Source organism: Pristis pectinata, chromosome 14, assembly GCF_009764475.1.
Source record: "Pristis pectinata isolate sPriPec2 chromosome 14, sPriPec2.1.pri, whole genome shotgun sequence".
Classification (NCBI taxonomy): Eukaryota; Metazoa; Chordata; class Chondrichthyes; order Rhinopristiformes; family Pristidae; genus Pristis; species Pristis pectinata.
The window spans coordinates 2,281,621-2,304,528 of NC_067418.1; the positions used below are offsets into that span (position 1 = coordinate 2,281,621).

General features: G+C 49.6%; 1 protein-coding gene across 1 annotated transcript in view; it reads left to right on the forward strand.

The window, feature by feature from the left end:
• The window catches only part of mical2a (microtubule associated monooxygenase, calponin and LIM domain containing 2a), a 221,235-nt gene that overhangs the window by 126,435 nt on the left and 71,892 nt on the right, over window positions 1-22,908 (forward strand). Inside the window, exons 17-19 of the mRNA XM_052029660.1 lie at window positions 10,045-10,231; window positions 14,501-14,595; window positions 15,508-15,890. Of these exons, the coding sequence (XP_051885620.1) occupies window positions 10,045-10,231; window positions 14,501-14,595; window positions 15,508-15,890 (665 nt within the window). The remainder of the gene's footprint in view (window positions 1-10,044; window positions 10,232-14,500; window positions 14,596-15,507; window positions 15,891-22,908) is intronic.

The following is a 22,908-nucleotide window of genomic DNA, read 5'->3' on the forward strand; positions in this document are numbered from 1 at the left end:
ATATGCTTATCTAACAAGCTCGAACTTGACCAATTTATCAGCCTCCACCACCACCCCAGGCAGCGCATTCCATGCCCCAACCACTCTCTGGGTAAAAAACCTCCCTCTGACATCTCCTTGAACTTCCCCCCCCCCATTACCTTAAAGCCATGTCCTCTTGTACTGAGCACTGGTGCCCTGGGTAAAGAGGCGCTGGCTGTCCACTCTATCTATTCCTCTTAATATTTTGTATCATGTCTCCTCTCATCCTCCTTCTCTCCAATGAGTAAAGCCCGAGCTCCTTTAGTCTCTCCTCATAATTCATACTCTCCAAACCAGGCAGCATCCTGGTAAATCTCCTCTGCACCCTTTCCAATGCCTCCACATCCTTCCTATAATGAGGCGACCAGAACTGGACACAGTCCTCCAAGTGTGGTCTGACCAGAGTTTCGTAGAGCTGTATCATTACCTCACGGCTCTTAAACTCAATCCCATGATTTATGAAAGCATTAGACCCAGGACCTACGTAGCACCATAGTTCAAGTCAGGATGGTGCATGACTTGGAGGGGAACCTGCAGGTGGCGGTGTTCTCCTGCAACTGCTGCCCTTAAGAATCCCAGAGTGATACAGCATGGAAACAGGCCCTTCGGCCCAACTTGTCAATGCCGACTGTGTTGCCCAGCGAGCTGGTCCCATCTGCCCGCGTTTGGCCCACAGACCTCTAAAACCTCTCACTATCCATGGACTTATCTAGGTGGCTTTTAAATGTTGCTAGATTGTGCCCGCCTCAACCAACTATTTCTGGCAGCTCCTTCCAAATATGGCACCACCCTTTGTGTGAAGAAGCTGCCCCATGATGCCCCTTTTAAATCTCTCGCCTCTGATCTTAACACCCTATGCCCTCTTGTTTTTAAGCTCCCCCTCCCTGGGACAAAGACTGTGTGCTTTTACCCTGTCTATGCCCCTCATGATCTTATATACCCCTTCTCCTTGGTGGTAGAGGTGGCGGATTTGGGAGGTGCTCTCAGCTAAATATGTGGCGAGGTGCAAGTGGGGCAGGATGATTCTATGGAATGCCATTAATTCCAGGGAATGCTGCTTTTCCTGAACGTTGCCACATTGTTCTGGAAGTAAAATTTCACCTTTGGCTCCAGAAACCTCTGTATGAACACTGTCTTTTTCCCAAGGAAAGGGAACCAAAAACTAGGGGACGTAGGTTTAAGGTGCGAGGGGAAAGATTTAGAAGGGACCTGAGGAGCAACTTTTCACACAGAGGGTGGTGGGTGTATGGAACGAGCTGCCAATAACAACATTTAAGAGACATTTGGATAAATATGTGGATAGGAAAGGTTTAGAGGGATACAGGCTAAATGCAGGCAAGTGGGACTAGCTTAGGTGGGCGCCTTGTTCGGCATGGACGAGTTGGGTCGAAGGGCCTGTTTCTGTGCTGCACTTCTCTGGGACTCCCTAGCAGGTACCTGGCAGGGTAGAAGGATCAGAACTGATTCCCATTCCACTGAGGTCAGTAAAATGAAGGTAGGCTGTGTTACCAGGGTAACCATATCCCACAATAACCCATCGTCCTGGGAGGGACGAGGGGAGGTACCCTGGGGTATTCCAGATAATCAGTGCATTCGGGATTGTGGCCACAGTCAAATACTTCCTCTGGGGTGGAGACTCGGGAATAAGGGGGCAGAGCCCAATGGGGTGATATCAGGAGGCCCCACTCACATTGAAGGCCAAGGGGATCTGGAACCCTCGCACCTGGGGGCAACTGGAGGTTGATTTTCATTGGAAAAGGACCTTGTTCTACTAGCAAGGTGGGTGGCTGGAGATGATATGGATTGGCTATCATCTGCTTCAATGGTGGATCAGGTTTGAGGGGCTGAATAGCAATGAGGGGCGATCACTCTTGCCAGGCTACTGCCCACACTCCATTGGTTGGATTTAATCGCCAGCGAAGTTGTCCCTCAAACGTTGTGTGGTGCTCTTGGTCTTGTGTTGCCAGCGGTGAAATTGCCCCCTGACTGCGCCAGACCTGCCTGTCCGTGCTAACCTGCTCCCTCGCACCCGTGTCATCATACTCCTTCCTTTCTTGCCTTAAACTTGTCTTGCTTTCCTCTCATGCCTTCCACGCCGCAGAGGAGGGCTCTGTCTCTCGCACAAGGTGACGTTCCCTTTAGCAAGAAGAGCATTAAGGAACGAGGAGCTCACCTGACTGCACTCTTTGGGGGCAGGACCCTTAAGCAACAGGTGTGTACTCTCTGGTGCTGCATTACTCTGGGTCTCAGCGGCTAGGCTGACTGGAGCAGTCCCTGAATAAGTCCACAAGATGCCTGCACTGCAAGCCACAATCTCCAGGTGCACAGCACACTGAGATGGATAGACTCAAGGCACAGAACTGTCTGATGTTATTGGTAAATTGGTTTATTATTGTCACAGGTCCGAGGTACAGTGAAACACTTTGTTTTGCATGCTGTTCGTACAGATCATTTCACCACATCAGTGCATTGAGGTAGTACAGGGGAAAACAATAACAGAATGCAGAATTAAGTGTCACAGTTACAGAGAAAGTGCAGTGCAGGCAGACAATAAGGTGCAAGGTCATAACGAGGTAGATTGTGAGGTGGAGTCCATCTTATCGTACTAGGGGACCGTTCAATAGTCTTATAACAGCTGGATAGAAGCTGTCCTTGAGCCTGGTGGTACGTGCTTTCAGGCTTTTGTATCTTCTGCCCAATGGGAGGGGGGAGAAGAGAGAATGTCCGGGGTGGGTGGGGTCTTTGATTATTCTGGCTGCTTTACCAAGGCAGCGAGAAGTGCAGACAGAGTCCATGGAGGGGAGGCTGGTTTCCATGATGTGCTGAACTGTGTCCACAACTCTCTGCAGTTTCTTGCGGTCCCGGGCAGAGCAGTTGCCGTACCAAGCCGTGATGCATTCGGATAGGATGCTTTCTCTGGTTTTTCTTATTGAATAACAGCATAGGTGATGGGCTGAATCACATCCTTTATCCCCATCGTACCACATGAGAAATTGACTGTGGATGTCTTGTTTGAGTGGACTCATTGTCCAGCAGACAGAATCCCATTGTTCCAATGAACAATCAGAAGCACTGCAAGCTACTGAGGTAAAATCAGTGAAAGTGCAGGAAATGCTCAGCAGGTCAGGCAGCATCTGAGGGGGGAGAACCAGGTAACGTTTCGGTCGAAAATCCTTCAACGGGATCAAAACGTCGTCTCTCCACCGATGCTGCCTGACCTGTTGATTGTTTCCAGCGTCCTTGGGCAGTCAGAAGGCCACCCTGTTACCCTTAGGATCTGGGCATCACCGGCGAGGCATTTCTTGCCCATCCCTGGAGGTGGTGGGCTGCCTCCTCGAACGGCTGCAGTTGGTGTGATGAAGGGGCCGCACTGTTTGCACCAGGTTCCCTGCAGCTGAGTGACTTGCTGCGGACCTCCCCAGGGACAGCAGGACCAGTCACATTGCAGTGTCTGGGCTCCCACTGAGACCAGGCAGGGTGACAGGTCTGAGCTAACGAGACGGCTCCTCGCAGCAATCCCTTGGTGTCGGGGTCACCTGTCGGAGATCAGCTGTAACTGGGACTAATTTACTGAAGATCACTCCCAGCCAGCACCAATGGCACGGCAACATTCAGGGGCTACCGAGGGATGTGGGTAACCTCACTGACCCACTGCCCCCTCCCCACCAGGTCACCAGGAGACCGCCGTGCCCCAACTGGTGCTGATGTCAGTGATGGGTCCCTCCCCACCCTGGGGATTAACCCCCTCACCCCCACACGATTACCCCCCCTCACCACCCTGGGGATTAACCCCTCTCACCCCCTCACCCCCCACCCTGGGGTTTAACCCTCTCACCCCTATCCTGGGGATTAACCCCCTCACCCCCACACAGGATTAACCCCCCTCACCCCCCACCCTGGGGATTAACCACCCCCACAGGGGATTATTCACCCCCCACACTGGGGATTAATCCCCACTCCAACTGGGGATTAACCTCCACCCCCACACAAGGGATACACCCCCACACTGGGGATTAACCCCATCACCCCACACTGATTAACCCCTTCTGCCATCTCCTGTGACCTGATCTCCTTCAGTACATTGGACCCCACAAGGGTTAAACTTTGAGGTTACCTGTGAGTCATCAGCCCCCTGTAATTCCAAGTGGGAATCTCTGTGCTGCCGAGTTTTGCTGAGAATGAAGCAGAGCGTTGAAGTTTGGCTCTAACCCCTACCGGATCCCGGGATAGTTCCCACCACAGCCCAGGAGGCACTAACCCAGATTTGCTTTGTGCATCATTCTGTTAACACAGCTCTTGTTTATTCACCTTTGCTCTTGTTTTCTCGGTTCCGTCCTGTACATTCCATCTCGTGTTGCTCTAACAGTCGGCTCTGCCGGACTCCACCTCATCCCATCCTGTCTCCACCGCTGCTTCCTCCATGCCTCCAGCTGTGCCTCATCCGCCTCACCCTCCAACACAGGTACCGCCGGGCAGGGACCGTCCGCACCCACGCGGAGCTATGTCGTACGTGCGCCCTGTAACCCCGCCCATCGTCGGCTAAGACTAACTTCAAACACCCGTGGGTGCCAAAAGGGGCACATTAACCTGCACGCTCACCGATAACTCTCTCCGTGTTGGCCATCTATGCGAAAGGGACTTTGGTATTTCTATAGCACCTGCTGCATCCCTTTCAAAGACCAGTCAGGAAACGAGAGAAGTGCGGCAGCCTTGTTGGGAAGAGGGAGGCCCCACGATGCGATAACGATCGGAGCATTGGCTTCAGTGAGGTTGAATGAACGGTGTATGTTGGCCATGTGTCAGTCTTCCATCACGAGGAGACTCTCGCAGACTTTCCGCCTACAACCGAGAGGCAGAAGGCTGTCAGTTTAGCACCTCGTCTACTTCCCACAGTGTGACCCTCCCTCAGTACCTCCCCTCCCACAGTGTGACCCTCCCTCAGTACCTCCCCTCCTACAGTGTGACCCTCCCTCAGTACCACGCCTCCCACAGTGCAAGTCTGAGGTCCTCACTGAACCACAGCCTGTCGTTTGGGTGTTGTAGAACCCCACCGCACAGGAGGCCATTCAGCCAGTGTGCTAGTTTCTCACCCATCTGTCCCTGCCAAACATCCCCTTTCCCACATTTCTGCAGGATCCACCCCCCCCCCACTCCCCCAGTCCCTGCAGAATCCACTCTCTCCGCCCCTTCAGGCTGTGTGTCACACATCACCGTGATACCCCACGGGATCTTTCACACCCCTCCCCTCTGGTTTGGCTATGTGCAGTTTCAGGGCATGGTTACTGGGTGTTAACCACAGTCCTAACATACCTTTAATCTAACAAACACAGCAATATTGTCAGGGCCTGTTAGTGTCAGACTTGTGAGACTGAGTCCTTCACCTTGTGTTTACTGAACTACAAGCTCACTGTTTTGTATCTTCTCTCTCACTGTTGTACTTTCCCTCTGCTCCTTTCTCCACCTGTCCTTCTGTTCCTGTTTCTACTCTGTCCGGGTGACCTTGTCCCTCCGAGATCAGGTACGTGATATCAGGGAGGCCGCCCTTAATTTGGAAAGGATGTTTCTCAGTGGAAACGATGAACCGAGTGTTCGAGGCAAGGCGAGAGCCGAGGTGAGTGTGAGTCGGATTCTGGGGTCCTGCAGAACTCTGATGACGTTGGTAACCCGCTGCAGTGAGACTGAAGTCCAGTCAGGTCGAGCTTATTGTCATGTGCACAGGTACGGTGAGGTACAGGTTACAACGAATTCAATTGCTTGCAGCAGCCATCATAGGCATGTTGCAGGTACAGACAACACACACAACATGAATTGTCCAAGACATTGAAGAAAAAGAGGGACTGCAAAACAAGAACCCTTAGTGAACATAACAATACATCAGGAGGACAAGTCCACAGCAGTGGCAGGAGGGTGGTCCGTGAGTGTTATGTGCTGAGGTAGGGTTTGAGGGTTGTTGCAGAAGGTCGGTTCAAGAACCTGATGGTTGAAGGGAAGTCGTCTGTTCCTGAACCTGGTGGTGTGGGACTTCATAGGCTTCTGTACCTTCCTGCCCGATGGTAGCAGTGAGAAGAGGGCATGGTTCTGGATGGTGGAGATCCCTGAGTGGATGCTGCCACTCTCTCAAGTGCTAGTACCTCCTGTAGATGCTGTCAGTGGTGGGAGAGAGCAGTGCCCCGTGATGGACCCGGGCAAGTGCCGTGATGGACCCAGGCAGTGCCCGTGATGGACCGGCTGTGCCCGTGACGGACTGGGTAGTGTCAGTGACGGACCGGGCTGTCTCCCTCTATGCCATTTGGCCCACAGAGCCCTGTAATGTTTTCAGTCAGAGTTTTCAATTAGTCTCGTTCCCTCTCTGTCTTCCCGATTGAAGGTTCCCATTGATTCTCCTTCCACGGGCCCTTTCAGGCAGCTAATCCCTGATCTAAGTGTCTTTCTGTGGAGAACATTCTCCTTCTCTCCCCTCTAGTTCTTTTGCCAATGACCTTCCATCTGTGGTCCTGATAACACTTTAACTGGTAATGGTTTTTTCGATGAATTTAATCAAAACTTATTGATTGTGTTCAATTTGCTGGTAATCCCTGCTCTCAGGGGAACAAGCCCAGTATCTCCAATCTCCCCCCACTAACTGAAGGCCCTCGCCCTGCAAGGAAGCTCCTGAAGTTTGATGATATCTTGGGAACAATTAAATGAGAATGGAGCCAAATTCTGGGCTGCCAGGAGCTGTAGTTGAGTTCTGTCTGTTCGCTCCTTGTAGACGCCTTGTACCAAACCCTGTCCCTCGAGTGAAAATGTGAGCTCTCGGTCTACAGACTCCAGCCAGGCAATGTCATAGACAGGTAGTCCTCCTGGTGTGGATCGGCAGGTTCAGCTCTTGGGTCCGCAGTGCGTGCAGTGCTTTGCTTTATGGAACATTTATCCATTGAGTTCCACCAGTGTGTTTCCATCACCACCAATGCCTATCCTCACACTGTTCCTCTCTCTCATATTGTTGATGCACATTCACATGCATAAGTACTGTATAACCCTCCACATACACAAGCACACACACACACAAAATCTTTTAGATATGCAAATTGAGAGATATTATCCAAGTGCTAAATATAACATTGAAGAGACATGGGATGGGGTGGGAAGGGTTATGAATGGCCTTATTGTCTTTGGTGCAGAGTTAAAAGTCAAATCCACCTGATCCCAATCTGGGTTCCTTCTGGAATGCTGAGGGGTGGACAATGTGAGTGCAGAACTGGACTCTGGGCTGGTCCAAAACTGCCAGTATCTGGCCGGTATTTTCCTGGTGTGACTCTTGAGTGAGAACAGAGAAATAGGAGCAGGAGAAGGGCTTTTGATCCTTTGACCCTGCTGAAACTATTTCAACAAGATCATAGCTGATCTACCTTGGGACCATTTTCCTGTACTGTCCGCAATTCTCTTGATATCCAGTAACGAGGAGAGGTTGTGTAGATGAGGACTTTATTCCCTGGAACATAGGAGATTGAGAGGTGACCTGACAGATCATGAGGGGGCATAGACAGGGTGAAAGCACACAGTCTTTTTCCCAGGGAGGGGGAGCTAAAAACAAAGAGGGCATAGGTTTAAGATCAGAGGTGAGAGATTTGAAAGGGGCATCAGGGGCAGCTTCTTCACACAAAGGGTGGTGCATATTTGGAACGAGCTGCCAGGAATAGTGGTTGAGGCGGGCACGTTAGCAACGTTTAAAAGCCATCTAGATAAGTAACATGGATAGGAGAGGTGTAGAGGCTGTGGGCCGAAAGCGGGCAGATGGGACTAGCTCGCTGGGCAACACAGTCGCATGGACGAGTTGGGGCCGAAGGGCCTGTTTTCCGTGCTGTATCCGTCCTTCTTGGTAAATACCGACACAAAGTACTCATTAAGGACCTCACACACATCCTCTGCTTCCAAGCACATTCCCTCCTTTATCCTTGAGTGGTCCTCCCCTCTCCCCAGTTATCCTCCTGCGTCTCCCACTTGCAATTGCACTTTTTCTTTCTTTTTTTTGCTCACTTGGATCTACTTCTCTTTTATCCCTCTCTCCATCTGGATATCTCTCTCTGTTTTCTCTCTCACTTTACCCTCTCACTTGTTTTCCACACCCTTGTTTTCTTTCTCCTCCCCCTCTCCCCTCCCCCTCTCCCCTCCTCCTCCGTTCCTCCCACTCCCTCTCCTCTCCCCTCTCCTCTCCTCTCCACTCCCTCTCCTCTCCCTCTCCTCTCCTCTCCACTCCCTCTCCTCTCCCTCTCCTCTCCTCCTCCACTCCCTCTCCTCTCCCCTCCTTGTCCTCTCCTCTCCCCCCTCATCTCCTCTCCTCCACCCCATCCACTCTCCCCCCCCCCCCCCCGCCACACCCGGTTAGATGACGGTGGGGAAAGTGTCGGCAGTGGTTGGAGAAATGGCCGAGATCCTGGTTACACTTTATCGGACGGATCACAGGCCCAAAGCAGTGGTCACCCCTCTCTGAGCAGGTGAGCTGTAACCCGGGGCAGCGAGACAGTGCCCTGCACACGTCCTGGGGCTGACTGATGTCCTCCCAACACTTTGCTGGGACGTTCATCAGTGCTGATGTTCATGTCACTGCAACAGAATCAGATACAGCAGTGACGATCCATCTGATTGTTCTCTGACACACATCCAACGATACCGGTTGTTCTTTATGACTGTACTGCAGGTCACTAAATTCATCTCAACACACATTGGATTGTTTTAATATTAGTTCCATTGAAGTAGTGGATCTGTAGTGGCACGGTTAATATTAGTTCTATCCAAAAATATTGTTTAATGCTTAGTTTGGAATGGTACATAGTTGTGAGGTTAATTCCTACTACAGGGAGGCAGGGCTTAATCCAGGAGTACCCTGAGAGTGGGGCAGTACTGAGGGAGGGTCACACTGTGTGTTGGGGGGTGGTGTGCGCGATACTGAGGGAAGGTCACACTGTGGGAGGGGCGGTACCAACGCAGAGGATCTCCTAGTGGGTCTCCTGCTGGGCCTGGCCAAGCTGGCCATCCACGGGACGCGGCGGCGGCGGGCGGCTGAGGGTTCCGGCAGGTCGGCCTGCCTGCCTGTCTTCCGCGCTTACGTGCGCGCGCGGGTGTCCTTGGAACGGGAGCACGTGGTCTCCTCGGGCGCCTTGGCTGAGTTCCGCGCTCGGTGGGCCCCTCAGGGGATCGCGTGTGTCGTGGACGAGACGGATGCGATTTTGATATGAAGTGTTGTGCGTTGTGGTAGCGGGTGTAGTGTTGTGTGTGTTTTGCGGGTATTAGTTTGCTTAGTTGTTTCTTTCTGTATTAGCTGTACTGTATTTGATATTAGTTGTTTCTTGTAGTGCTTTTAGCGAATAAACGTTTTGTAAAAAAAAAGGGGCAGTACTGAGCGAGGGTCACACTGTGGGAGGGGAAGTACTGAGGGAGGGTCACACTGTGGGTGGGGGCGGGGAGGGGGTTGTAGGCTGGTTGAGATGTTAATTGGTCTGCAGCTAACCCTCCAGAGTGAAGCAGCTATTGGGTGCCGAGGACTGGATTTAATGGAGGATCCAGCATCTTTCTGCAGAGGGGAGAGGGAGGGAAAGTGGGAACATCCCAGGATAACGTGCAGAAACAACAGTGGTCAAGCCGTAGTTTCCATTAAAGGAGATCCACTGGTCAGCTATCTCTCTGCTGTGGATTGGATCTTCCTGTGCAAACATCGGTGGCAGAGTTTCCAGCTGTTGTTCATCCAGTCAGTGCTTGTTCCCAAGCCGTGTGAAGGTGGTTGTTCAACAACGCAGCAGTGGGAGCCGCCTGTAGCCAGACTCTCCTGGTGACCACTCCTGGTACCTGCCGGGGTAAAGGGCAGCTGGTTCCGCAGCAAGCGACCTTGCACTTGCCGTTGAGCCTTGACAGTGGATCAGATCGTTGGTGGAAAAGGGAGGAGGTTGGGCGGAGAGGGGAACACGGACAGGTAAGGCCTTATGGATGCCACGTTGTTAGACCATGGCTTGTAATACCCTTGGGTATGTTTTTTGGGTCTTGCAGGGGTCACTGAGGAAGGAATTCCCCCAGAACCTCGGTGGCAGCGACATCTGCTACTTCTGCAAAAAGCGTGTCTATGTGATGGAGCGGCTGAGCGCAGACGGGAAGTTCTTCCACCGGGAGTGCTTCAAGTGTGACTTCTGTGCAACCACACTGCGGCTGGGAGCGTACGCTTTCAGCGTGGAGGAAGGTAACCCTGGGCCATTCGTGTTCAGTTCAGGTCGAGAAGGTGCTAGGGCCTGGCGCATGCTCACTGAAGACCAGCGGACATGTAACTGGTTCCCAACCTCCCAGGTGTCCATTACTGGCCATTGACTTGCCAACTGTGGTTTGCTGGTCAAATCACGGAGATGCCATGGCCAAGAAAGCTCACCAGCGCCTCTACTTCCTCAGGAGGCTAAAGAAATTTGGTTTGTCCCCTTTGACTCTCACCAATTTTTACCAATGCACCATAGAAGGCATCCTATCTGGATGGTATTGCAACTGCTCTGCCCAGGACCACAAGAAACTGCAGAGAGTTGTGGACACAGCCCAGCGCATTATGGACAGCAGCCTCCCCTCCTTGGACTCTGTCTTTACCTCTCGCTGTCTTAGTGAAGCAGCCAGCATAATCAAAGACCCCACCCACCCGGGTCATTCTCTCTTCTCTCCTCTTCCATCAGGCAGAAGATACAGGAGCCTGAGGGCACGAACCACTAGACTTAAGAACAGCTTCTACCCCACTGTGATAAGACTATTGAATGGTTCCCTTATACAATGAGATGGACTATGTCCTCACGATCTACCTTGTTGTGACCTTGCACCTTATTGCACTGCACTTTCTCTGTAGCTGTGACACTTTACTCTGTACTGTTATTGTTTTTACCTGTACTACATCAATGCACTCTGTACTAACTCAATGTAACTGCACTGTGCAATGAACTGACCTGTATGATCAGTGTGCAAGACAAGTTTTTCACTGTACCTCAGTACAAGTGACAATAATAAACCAATACCAATACCAATGATGACCAAACCTTAGCCAACTTGTTAAAAAAACGGGAATATAACTGTGCAAAGACCAGGGGCTGGCCAGAAGATTGGACTGAATATATTTAAAAAGTGCAAATGACTAAAGGGTTAATAAAGAAGATAACATTGGACCTTTGCTGGAAATATTAAAACCTGGTTGGTATTGGGGAACATTGCAACCACCTGGGTCAGTCTGTGAACTAGCAGGTCCGAGGTTGTTCCTCCAACTCCTGGTGGAAATTGGTAAATTGGTTTATTATTGTTACCGAGGTGCAGTGAAAAACTTTGTTTTACATGCCACCCATACAGATCATTTCATCACATCAGTGCATTGAGGTAGTACAAGGGAAAACAGTAACAGACTGCAGAATAAAGTGTTACAGAGAAAGTGCAGTGCAGGCAGACAATAAGGTGCAAGGGCCATTTCGAGGTATATTGTGTGGCCAAGAGTCCATCTTATCGTACTAGGGAACTGTTCAATAGTCTTATAACAGTGGGATAGAAGCTGTCTTTGAGCCTGGTGGTACGTTTCCTTCAGGCTTTTGTATCTTCTGCCCAATGGGAGGGGGGAGAAGAGAGAATGTCCTGGGTGGGTGGGGTCTTTGATTACGCTGGCTGCTTTACTGAGGCAGCGAGAAGTGTAGACAGAGTCCACGGAGGGGAGGCTGGTTTCTGTGATGTGCTGAGCTGTGTCCACAAGCTGCAGTGTCTTGCAGTCACGGGCAGAGCAGTTGCCGTACCAAGCTGTGATGCATCCGGATAGGATGCTTTCAAAGCAGACATGGCAAGTTTCAAATATATTGAGGGGAAGGCGTCAGTGGATAGCACCCTGTCCCATAGGTTGCTGGTTCAAATCCGAGTGTCATCCCAACCTTTTAGTCTGCTACAGTTCTGAGGGAGCGCTGCAGTTCTGAGGGAGCGCTGCAGTTCTGAGGGAGGTGCTGCAGTTCTGAGGGAGGAGCTGCAGTTCTGAGGGAGGTGCTGCAGTTCTGAGGGAGCGCTGCAGTTCTGAGGGAGGTGCTGCAGTTCTGAGGGAGCGCTGCAGTTCTGAGGGAGGTGCTGCAGTTCTGAGGGAGGTGCTGCAGTTCTGAGGGAGCGCTGCAGTTCTGAGGGAGCGCTGCAGTTCTGAGGGAGGTGCTGCAGTTCTGAGGGAGCGCTGCAGTTCTGAGGGAGGTGCTGCAGTTCTGAGGGAGCGCTGCAGTTCTGAGGGAGGTGCTGCAGTTTCTGGGGAGCGCTGCAGTTCTGAGGGAGGTGCTGCAGTTCTGAGGGAGCGCTGCAGTTCTGAGGGAGGTGCTGCAGTTCTGAGGGAGCGCTGCAGTTCTGAGGGAGTGCTGCAGTTCTGAGGGAGCGCTGCAGTTCTGAGGGAGCGCTGCAGTTCTGAGGGAGGTGCTGCAGTTCTGAGGGAGCGCTGCAGTTCTGAGGGAGGTGCTGCAGTTCTGAGGGAGCGCTGCAGTTCTGAGGGAGGTGCTGCAGTTCTGAGGGAGGTGCTGCAGTTCTGAGGGAGGTGCTGCAGTTCTGAGGGAGCGCTGCAGTTCTGAGGGAGGCGCTGCAGTTCTGAGGGAGCGCTGCAGTTCTGAGGGAGGTGCTGCAGTTCTGAGGGAGCGCTGCAGTTCTGAGGGAGCGCTGCAGTTCTGAGGGAGGAGCTGCAGTTCTGAGGGAGCGCTGCAGTTCTGAGGGAGCGCTGCAGTTCTGAGGGAGGTGCTGCAGTTCTGAGGGAGCGCTGCAGTTCTGAGGGAGGTGCTGCAGTTCTGAGGGAGGTGCTGCAGTTCTGAGGGAGGTGCTGCAGTTCTGAGGGAGCGCTGCAGTTCTGAGGGAGGTGCTGCAGTTCTGAGGGAGCGCTGCAGTTCTGAGGGAGCGCTGCAGTTCTGAGGGAGGTGCTGCAGTTCTGAGGGAGGTGCTGCAGTTCTGAGGGAGGTGCTGCACTGCTGGAAATACCAGTTCCATCTCCCTTCGTCCATCTCCCCAGGAAAAATTGCTGTGTTTCTGTTTTGGGGGAATCGTTGGATCCCAGCAAAAGTTATTTCATTAACTATTTGATGCAACAGGGAAGAGCTCCCCTCCACTTCCAAATATTGCCATGGGGTCTGTTACATCCGGGAGGGAAGGGAGAACCTTTATTGCATGTCGCAACCAAACGATGTCCCCTCTGGTGCTGCTCTTCCCCAGACCAGCTACAGTGAGTGGGTCACCCTGGAGCCTGGTGCTTCAGGGTCTGCAGGGAGACTTGAACCCACAACCTTTTGGCTCAGGGGTTGAGAGTGCGACCCATTGAATCACAGCTGGGCAGGTGAGGCCACGGGGAAATTTAGTGATGGAATGGGATTGCTCTGAGAGCCAGCATTGTCTTGATGGGTTGAATGGCCCCCTTCTACGTATAGAAGCATGGAGGAATTAATTTGTGTAGCAGGGCAGCAAGGTGGTTAAGCAAATGTTTCAGAGCAGAAGACAATTCTTTATCCTTCCAGGAAGGAATATATCCCTTTGGTCAAATGTTTCGGGATTGGGCTCGGAGACCTGTTTTTTAACCTTTCCTTGTGGAGAACTTTACCCCCAGACTTCACTAGGAAAACACTCTGTTTATTCTGTACTGGGCTGTGCTGCACCTTGACTTGTTCAAGGTGACCCAATCTGATTTCTTACCCAACTGTAGGTACCTTGCTCCTTCCTTCTGTCTCGATCAGAACTGACCACTTCCACCAGTCTTTATATTGGCTATGTATTTCTGTGTAGTCTGGCCTTCTGGACATGTTGCACAAACTTGTCATTAGCAATACACAGGCCAAGAAGCTTAATGTGATCTTAAGCACTCCTTAACTGCCACAATAAGTCATTTAGTCTTGCCCTATCAGAGATATTCCCTGTGTTCTATCCACATATATATAATCCAGGTGTATAAAATCATAGGGAGTGTAGATAAGGTGGATGGTCACAAGTGTTTTTCTCGGGAAAGGGGAATCAAGAACCAGAGGGCATAGGTTTAAGGTGAGAGGGGAGAGATTTAAAAGAGACCTGATGGGTAACTTTTTCACGCAGAGGGTTGTGCGTGTATGGAACGAGCTGCCAGAGGAAGTGGCAGAGGCAGATACAATAACATTTAAAGGACAGGTACATGGATAGGACGTTTAGAGGGAGATGGGCCAAACGCAGTTAGGTGGGGCTAGTGTAGATGGGCATCTTGGTCAGCAAAGACGAGTTGAGCCGAAGGGCCTGTTTTCCTGCTGTATTCGACTCTTTCTCTCTCCCCCACCTTCTCCGCTACCGAAAGACTAACGTCTCTCTTTCCAGTTCTGTCGAAGGGCCCCAGTCCCGAGATGCTAATCCTGTTTCTCTCTCCACAGACGCTGCCTGACCTGCTGAGTGTTTCCAGCATTTCCTGCTTTTGTTTCAGATTTCTAGCATCTGCAGTTTGTTTTCTGATTTTTCATAGTCTGATCTCTTCCTCCCTCAGGGAAATTTTACTGCAAACCTCACTTTACCTACTGTAAATTGAATAACAAGACAAGACAGCGGCGGAATCACCCCTCAACACTGACGCACAAAAAGGTAGGAATCCTCTCACCATCTCCTGCCATTGTAAAGAGAGAATACAATCCTCCTGACACTCAGGACCAGAGGACCCTCACATCAAAGTATCAATGTTACTCCAAACGTTTGGGTGTGGGGAACTCCTGGAGACATTGGTCTCAAATTCAAGTTTATTGTCATGGGCACACACACCCAGGGTATAAATGCCATGAAAATTCTCTTTTTGCAGCAGCACAGTACGTTACAGACACGACAAACATCAATTACATAAACTTAAGTTATACACAACTTACACAACACAAATGAAAATAACATAGTGATATCTGTGCAAGTTGGGGGAAATAGAATTCGGGTTTTTCAGGTGGGTTCAAGAACCTGATGGCCGTGGGGAGGAAGCTGTGGGGATTCCCAGCACAACCTTAAATGGGTCAAATGGCAGTGTACAAGTGTCGTCACACACACTGAAGCAATGTACAAGTGTCACACGCGGACCCAGTGCACAAGTGTCGTCTCACACACGGACACAGTGTACAAGTGTTTTCATACATGGATGCAGTGTACAAGTGTCGTCACACACACGGACGCAGTGTACAAGTGTTTTCATACACGGATGCAGTGTACAAGTGTCGTCACACACACAGACGCAGTGTAAAGTGTCGTCACACACACTGAAGCAGTGTACAAGTGTCACACGCAGACCCAGTGCACAAGTGTCGTCTCACACACAGACGCAGTGTACAAGTGTCGTCACACACACAGACGCAGTGTACAAGTGTTTTCATACACGGATGCAGTGTACAAGTGTTTTCACACACACTGGTGCAGTGTGCAAGTGCCGTCACACACACGGACACAGTGCACAAGTGCCATCACACCTGTGCACAAGGATACACTGAACGCATATTTCAGCTCCTTTGCTTTATCCTGCAGGGTGAGGCCGTGCCTTTGGGTAAAACTGACAGCGAGGCGTCGGCCAGCACAGAGAGCCTCTGCACTGCCAGCACCATGGCCGATGCACCCCCAGGTATCGTGAGCTCGGTGTGTCGGAGAATCCTCAGCTGGCCTCTGCGGGCCTCGAGGCTGTTGCTGGGTGCTCCCAAGCGCCTGTCTAACTGGATGCATAGTGTTCTGCATGTCGCCAGCTCCCACTTGCAGGACAACGCCTACAACTATGGCTACCTGTACGAGTTGCTGAGTCTGACTGTGCCTTTGCTCTCAGTGCAATTCGAGGTTCTCCTACACATGTGCCAGGAAGGAGGCTGGTCCCCCGAGCATCTGATTGAATGGGTTCACAATGCCCTGGGGTATAAAACGTATTGAAGTGCCTGCAATTAGTGGCAGACTGTGCAGAGGGACTACAGGGTGTCAAGTGGCAAAATGCAATCAAACTGAAAGCTATTTATTTAAAATTTCAAACTAATTACTATTTTGGACAATTGATGACAGCCAATCAGGTACATATTATGCAATATAGGTTTACAACCAGGCAGTGATGATTGTGCTAACCATGTTACCAAAAAAAATCTTTTTTACAAATTTAAATTTATATTGTTTTGCTTTAAACTGTTTACATTTTTATACAGGGGTCATTTTTAGACAAGGCAGGAAAGTTTTATTTGTTTGATCCATGACACAAAATGTAGATTCAAAAAAGGGTGACGAATCCAAATGTCCTCATTGTTTACTAGCTTGAACCAATAGAATGGACGGACACCAACTGATGTTCCTAGGGCAATTTTTGCCAGTTAAGATAGGATAAAGTCCACTGTAGCCAGCCGCAGATGTTAGAGTGAGTTATCGGCCAAGGCAGCAGACAAGCTGATGCCTGCTACTGTTGCTTGCAGTGCTTCACTGCAAGTTTCCAGCCCACACTGGCAAGCTCGTTCAGGGCCTCTGCATCCCTAGCCAGTGTCACAGACATTTTAGTTCCGTTTACAGTGGGAGGTAGAACTCCCTGTGACTAGAGAGCTCCGCAATGTTGCTGAACAGCCAGACTGTTGTGAATGATTTTAATATTTACTTATCGCTTTGCTTGAAGTGAATGTTACGATGTCCCCTTGCGCCAGATGCTAGGGATGCTTTTTATTGATTGTACCCTTGAGGTCCGTGCAATTGTTTTAAACACGTTACTGCAAGTTATTTATGGAGAATTTGCTGACAGAAAAGTTGATCAGTATTGCAATTTGCTCTGGAGTTTTGTGTAGAAGCCGCCTCAGCCAACAAACCAAAACTGCCGTGAACCCGAACCTGCTGGGACAGTTCCCTCTGCTGTTGTTAAGGAAGCAGAGGGATGCGAGGGTCCTCTGGCAGGACCCAGAATGGATCAACCAATATCTTGATTTTTGGCACAAGATTTGGAGCCTTGCACTGATTGGAGTTACTGTAGTCATGTAAAAAATCTGTACTCATAAGACAAGTGTTGCTCTTTTATCAGAGCCCTCCTGTTTTCTGTGACATTGCATTTAGTTTGGTGGTCTCTCACTTTCCCCTCTGCCTTCACCCACTGCTTGCAATTTGTCCAGTCTCCTTCCCCGCTGCTGTAATGATCTGCCTCTCGAGCTGCGCCCTTTGGTTGTGCCTTGACCTTCATGTCCCGCCAGTGACACTGCATGTCAGGCTGCATGCTGAACAATGCAACCCTCTGCACTCTGAATAATGCAACCCTCTGAACAATGTAATCCTCTGAACAATGCAACCCCCTGCAATCTAACCTGTGCCACCTGATCGTGGCCTTAACCAACAAATAGCAAATAACACTGATCCTCAGTAGCATAGCTTTCAGGATTACTAGTCTTCCAATAAACTGCCAATTTACAGCTAATTATTAGTGAACAAACCAGTTACAACTCCCACCAATGGTGTTAAATCCATCTTTTCCAATATTCTTTCAATACTTTTAATAACATCAGACAAGGCTGGGAGTCCCCCCTCTGGTGAATTATGAAATAAATATTAGCAAGATGCAAGACCTGTGATTTTATTTAACAGCTGTATTCCTTAAATTCACTAAAACTGAAATAAGTTTCCTTTTATTAAAAAACGTAATGCTAAAAATATAAATTGAATTGACAATCTAAACCTGTAAAAAAAAGAATAATTCAAAAGCTTTTCCCTCAATGTGACTCGTTGTTTCTGGAGAACTCTATAAATTTAACACAAAGGAGAGGATGAAATCCCACTGTGTGACGGTCAGCCATAGGTGTTTTGTGTACAGTTCCTCACTACTTTGTTACTGGTCAGTTTGAGTCCCTTTCTAGCGTAACAGAGTGAGGAATTTCAGGTACTGTCCATCTCCCAGTGTGATTTCCCCAAACTTACCGTACTTCCAATGTAACAAAGAGAGAGTTCTGGTGTAAATTCCTCTCTGCATAACATTTCTGGACCAAACCACATCTGCACGTGAGTTGTTTTAGTGGAATGAATAAGGAAGTTCGACAGCTGGAGGGCTGTGTACTAACAGACTAAAAAAGCTTGCGTCAGCTGTCTGCCCATAAATGAAGCGTCAGCCCAGTTATGCATGAGCTACAAGTGCACTCTATGATTTATAAATCAAACCTGCTCCCCCTCAGCCAGCACACTCTATACTCTGCTGTATCTTCTATTACAGAGTCCACATATCTTTAAAGGATGAAAATGAAAGGATATTTGAATCCCAACCCATCTGACAAAGGTTTAACAGAAGGGTTCCTATTTCATAGCAGAATATAAATAAGGAAAATGTTAAGAAGCTTTGTTTTTTTCCCCAGAAATGTGTATTTTTTTTCCAAAGTCTCACAATCGGTGCTGTATCGTGCACGCAATGGTATATGTCTTTATTTATGAATCTTAAAGCTGTAAGCAAATACTAAATTAAAATAGACGCTTTGTAAAGTACTTCCTGTTTCTCTATCTTTCTTTCCTGAAGGTGTCCTCCCGCGAATTCCCCTCAAAGCCGCGAGTGAGCTCTCGATTGCAAACCCATTATACTCCTGGAACCTTGTGATGCACTATCGTCACCTTTGCTGTTCATCAGTGTAATCAGTTGGGGAAGCTTTTCCCGAGATTCAGTTGTGACTTGATAACCGTTTAAGTGGCAAATGATGGTCCCAGCTAAGTTTGTTCATCATACAGGGAAGCGAGTTAGAATTATTACTGATACAATGGAGACCTGTGTGTGTGCTAAGATTCATACTGAAATGCAGTCCGGTAACATCCTTGTGAATATTTTCTGCACCCTTTCTGCTTAAGGACATCTTTCCTGTAGCTAGGTGACCAGAACTGCACACAGTGCTCTAAGTGTGGTCTCACCAACATCTTGGAAAGCCGTAAATATTTGATTTTTGTTGCTTCCACAGTGGATTCTTCCATGTTTCCACATGGTGCCTCTCAGAAGTAACTGCCTTGAATATTTTTATGTCTACCTTAGAGAGCTGATGTCCCAGACAGTACTGCCCCTCCCACAGTGTGACCCTCCCTCTCCGCTTTGAGTGGATCGAAGTGAGATACACTCCTGTCCATCTGCCACTCCTGTTTGGAGAACTGGTGTGTTTACGATGTCAGTCTCTGGGTCACAGGGTGACTTCAGCTGCCGAGGAGCTGCTTGGTCGAGACAGAGCAGCTGAATGAGAATTTAATATAATGGGATAAACTTGGTTAGCAGCTGAGCAATGCCAGCACCTCCAAACCCCTGGTCACCCTAGTAATGGACAGCTCCTTAGATACAAGGAGCTCCCCCTGCGAACCACAGGTTGCTGCCCAGTCTGTTTTCTATCAACATGGTGGTCAGGATATGGAACGAGCTGCCAGTGGAAGTGGTTGAGGCAGGTACTCTAACAACATTGAAAAAGCACTTGGACAGGTCCATGGATAGGAAAGGTTTGGAGGGATATGGGCCAAATGGGACTAGCTTAGATGGGAATCTTGGTCAGCATGGACCAGTTGGGCTGAAGGGCCTGTTTCTGCGCTGTAGGACTCTGTGACTAAGTCACAACTGAATCACGGCTCTCTTCCTCCCAGGTCACTCTTGTGATTCTACCAGAACTGGCCACACTCACTCGCGTCTTCTAACAACAGTGGCCACATGCAGCTGTTGTTATTAATCTGCATCTTCCTTCCCGTTCCAGGTGATCTCAGTGCTGGGAGCTCGATCTGCATTACACCCTCGGCAGCTAAGGGCGGACAACTTTCCTGGCTCCGGTCTCTCAAGTTCTTGCTTCTTTTTTTGTGTGTAGGAGGGAGGGACTTCTCTTCCAAACCTTTCCATCTTGTGTTGACAGGCAGGGGAAACTTTCTGTAAAGAAGTTTGAATGTTCTGTACCCCGTGAACCTGCTGTGTGACCAGGACTGTGTGGGATCTTAGGACTGGCAGCAATGGAGGTGCCCATCAATCCCACTGCCCAGTGAAGGAGCACTCCAACCTGCCCCACTCCCTAACCCCGAAACCTTGTGTGGTTACCCTGTTCTCTTGTGGAGGTTCCTGTTGGATTTGTTCCTTTCAGGCCACGTTCCAACAAAATAATCTCCTGAAGATCAAAAAAATTGCAGATGCTGGAATTCCAAAAATAAAAACACAAAACACTCAGCAGGTTGGGCAGCATCTGTGGAGAGAGAAACAGTTGATGACCTGTCGTCAGGACTGGGAAAGTGTTCTTTGACCTGAAATGGAATCAGATTCAGAATCAGGTTTATTATGCCTGATGTATATAATATGAAATGTGTTGTTTTGCGGCAGCAGTACAGTGCAAAGACGTAAAAATCTATAAATGACTAAAATAAATAGTGCAAAAAAAAGGAATAATGAGGTACACAAGAGACTGCAGATACTGGAATCTGGAGCAGCAAACAATCTGCTGGGGGAACTCAGCGGGTCGAGCAGCATCTGTGGGGGGATAGGAATTGTCAATGTTTTGGGTTCTGATGCAGGGTTTTGACCCAAAACATCGATAGTTCCTTTCTTCCGACAGATGCTGATTCTGATTCTGAATCTGATTCCGTTTCAGGTCAAAGAACACTTTCCCAGTCCTGACGACAGGGCATCAACCTGTAACGTTAACTGTCGCTCTCTCTCCACGGATGCTGCCCAACCTGCTGAGTGTTTTCTGAGTTCCTCTGGCAGATTGTCTGACACATTATCTGTTTCTCTGTCCAAACTCATTCTCCTCCTCATTTTCACAGCCTCCTTGGCCATTGCCTTCAATCCGTGTCGCCAGTCACCGGAGCCTGCCTCCAGAGTTTCATTGTTCAGTTATAAACCACAGTCCCCAGTCTTTGGGCCTGGAATCGTCACTGGTGGTTCCTGCACTTACCTGAGGCAGAGGCAAATCGCCTCGCACTGGTCATAGAGTCATAGAACAGTACAGCATGGATACAGACCCTTCGGCCCAACCAGTCCATGCCGACCATGGTGCCCACCCAGCTAGTCCCAATTTCCTGTGATTGGCCCATATCCCTGCAAGCCCCGCCCCTCCATGTACCTATCCAAGTGCTTCTTCAATGACACTGTTGTACCTGCCTCACCCACTTCCTCTAGCAGCTCGTTCCATACACTCACCACCCTCTGTGTGGAAAAGTTGCCCCTCAGGTCCCTTTTAAATCTTTCCCCTCTCACCCTAAACCTATGCCCCCCTAGTTTTGGACTCCCCTACCCTGGGGAAAAGACTGTTACCGTCCACCTTATCTATGCCTCTCATAATTTTAAACACTTCTATACGGTCACCCCTCATTCCCCTACACTCCAAGGAATAAAGACCTAGCCTCGCCAACCTCTCCCTGTAACTCAGGCCCTCTAGTCCCGGCAACATCCTTGTAAATCTGTAGTCTCTAGTCCTCCACACCTCACCCAGCAGGGTAGTTGGGACAGAGCCTTGCCCTTGGGAACCTGAACGTACAGTTCTCACCGCAATGGTAGCAGCACAGCGGAGGAGCAGGTAATGCTGCTTCCTTACAACTCCAGGGGCCCGTGGTTTTGAGCCTCGATGTTTGGACGTTCTCCCTGTGACCACGTGGGTTTCCCCTGGGTGCTCTGGATTCCTCCCACATCCCAAAGAGCGGGCTGGTAAATGAATGACAGGAGCATCAGGGGAGTGCTGATGGGAATGTGGGACAGAAAAGGATACAGGGAAATAAATGGGAGAACGGGATTGATGGGGATGCTCTGAGAGCTGGCATAGACTTGATGGGCCAAATGGCCACCTCTTGTCGTGTATGGGGTAAGTAAACCCTGGAAGGCAATGTGGGGTGAAGGGATGAGGTGGGGCTTTACCAGCTGAGGAATCGGTGATTGATTTTAATTTGAATAACTTTCAGACACATTTGCAAAGTAAAATTATTTATTTTATTTAAATCTTTAGTTAAGATCAATTTAAAAGCATGTACATAACTTAAAACATTAAATATTTTGATGTTTGATGTACCGAGGGATCTTGGGGTCCAAGTCCACAGTTCCCTGAAAGTGGCCATGTAAGTAGACAGGGTGGTGAAGAAGTTGTAAGGCGTGCCTTCCTTCATCGGTCGGGGCATTGAATATAAGAGTCGGGAAGTCATGTTGCAGCTGTATAAAATGTTGGTCAGGCTGTACTTGGAGTGTTGTGTGCATTTCTGGTCGCCCCATTACAGGAAGGATGTGGAGGCTTTGGAGGGGGTGCAGAAGAGGTTCACCAGGATGCTGCCTGGATTAGAGGGCATGAGCTATGCGGAGAGGTTGGACAAACGTGTTGTTTTCTCTGGAGCGGTGGAGGCTGAGGGGAGATCCAATAGAAGTTTATAAAATTATGAGGGGCATAGATAGAGTAGACTGTGAGAATCTTTTTCCCAGGGTAGAAATGTCAAATGCTAGATGTCATGCATTTAAGGTGAGAGAGGGGGTTTAAAGGACCCTTTTTACACAGAGAGCGGTGGGTGCCTGGAACAGGCTGCCCAGGGTGGTGGTGGAGGCAGATACGATAGTGGTGTTTAAGAGACTGTTCGGCAGACACCTGACTATGCAGGGCGTGGAGGGATGTGGGTCATGTGCAGGCAGAAGAGATTTAGTTGAATTTGGCATTGTGTTCAGCATAGACATGGTGGGCCGAAGGGCCTGTTCCCGTGCTGTAATGTTCTATGTCTGTGTTAAAGTAAAATAATTAAACAAAAACTTAGTTTTCCCCTCAGCTTCCTAAGCCAGTGGTTGGAATGCCTGGAAGGGTAGGATCTCTCATCCATCTCCAGCTCTGTCACTGTGTGGGGAACAGGGAATGGTGGGGATCTCACATCCCTCTCCGGTTCCATCCCAGTGCAGAGTCCAGGAGGTGAGACCTCAGCTGGACAATCCCAGGGAGATGGGTTAGGTATTGCTATGGCATCCAAGTTTGGGGA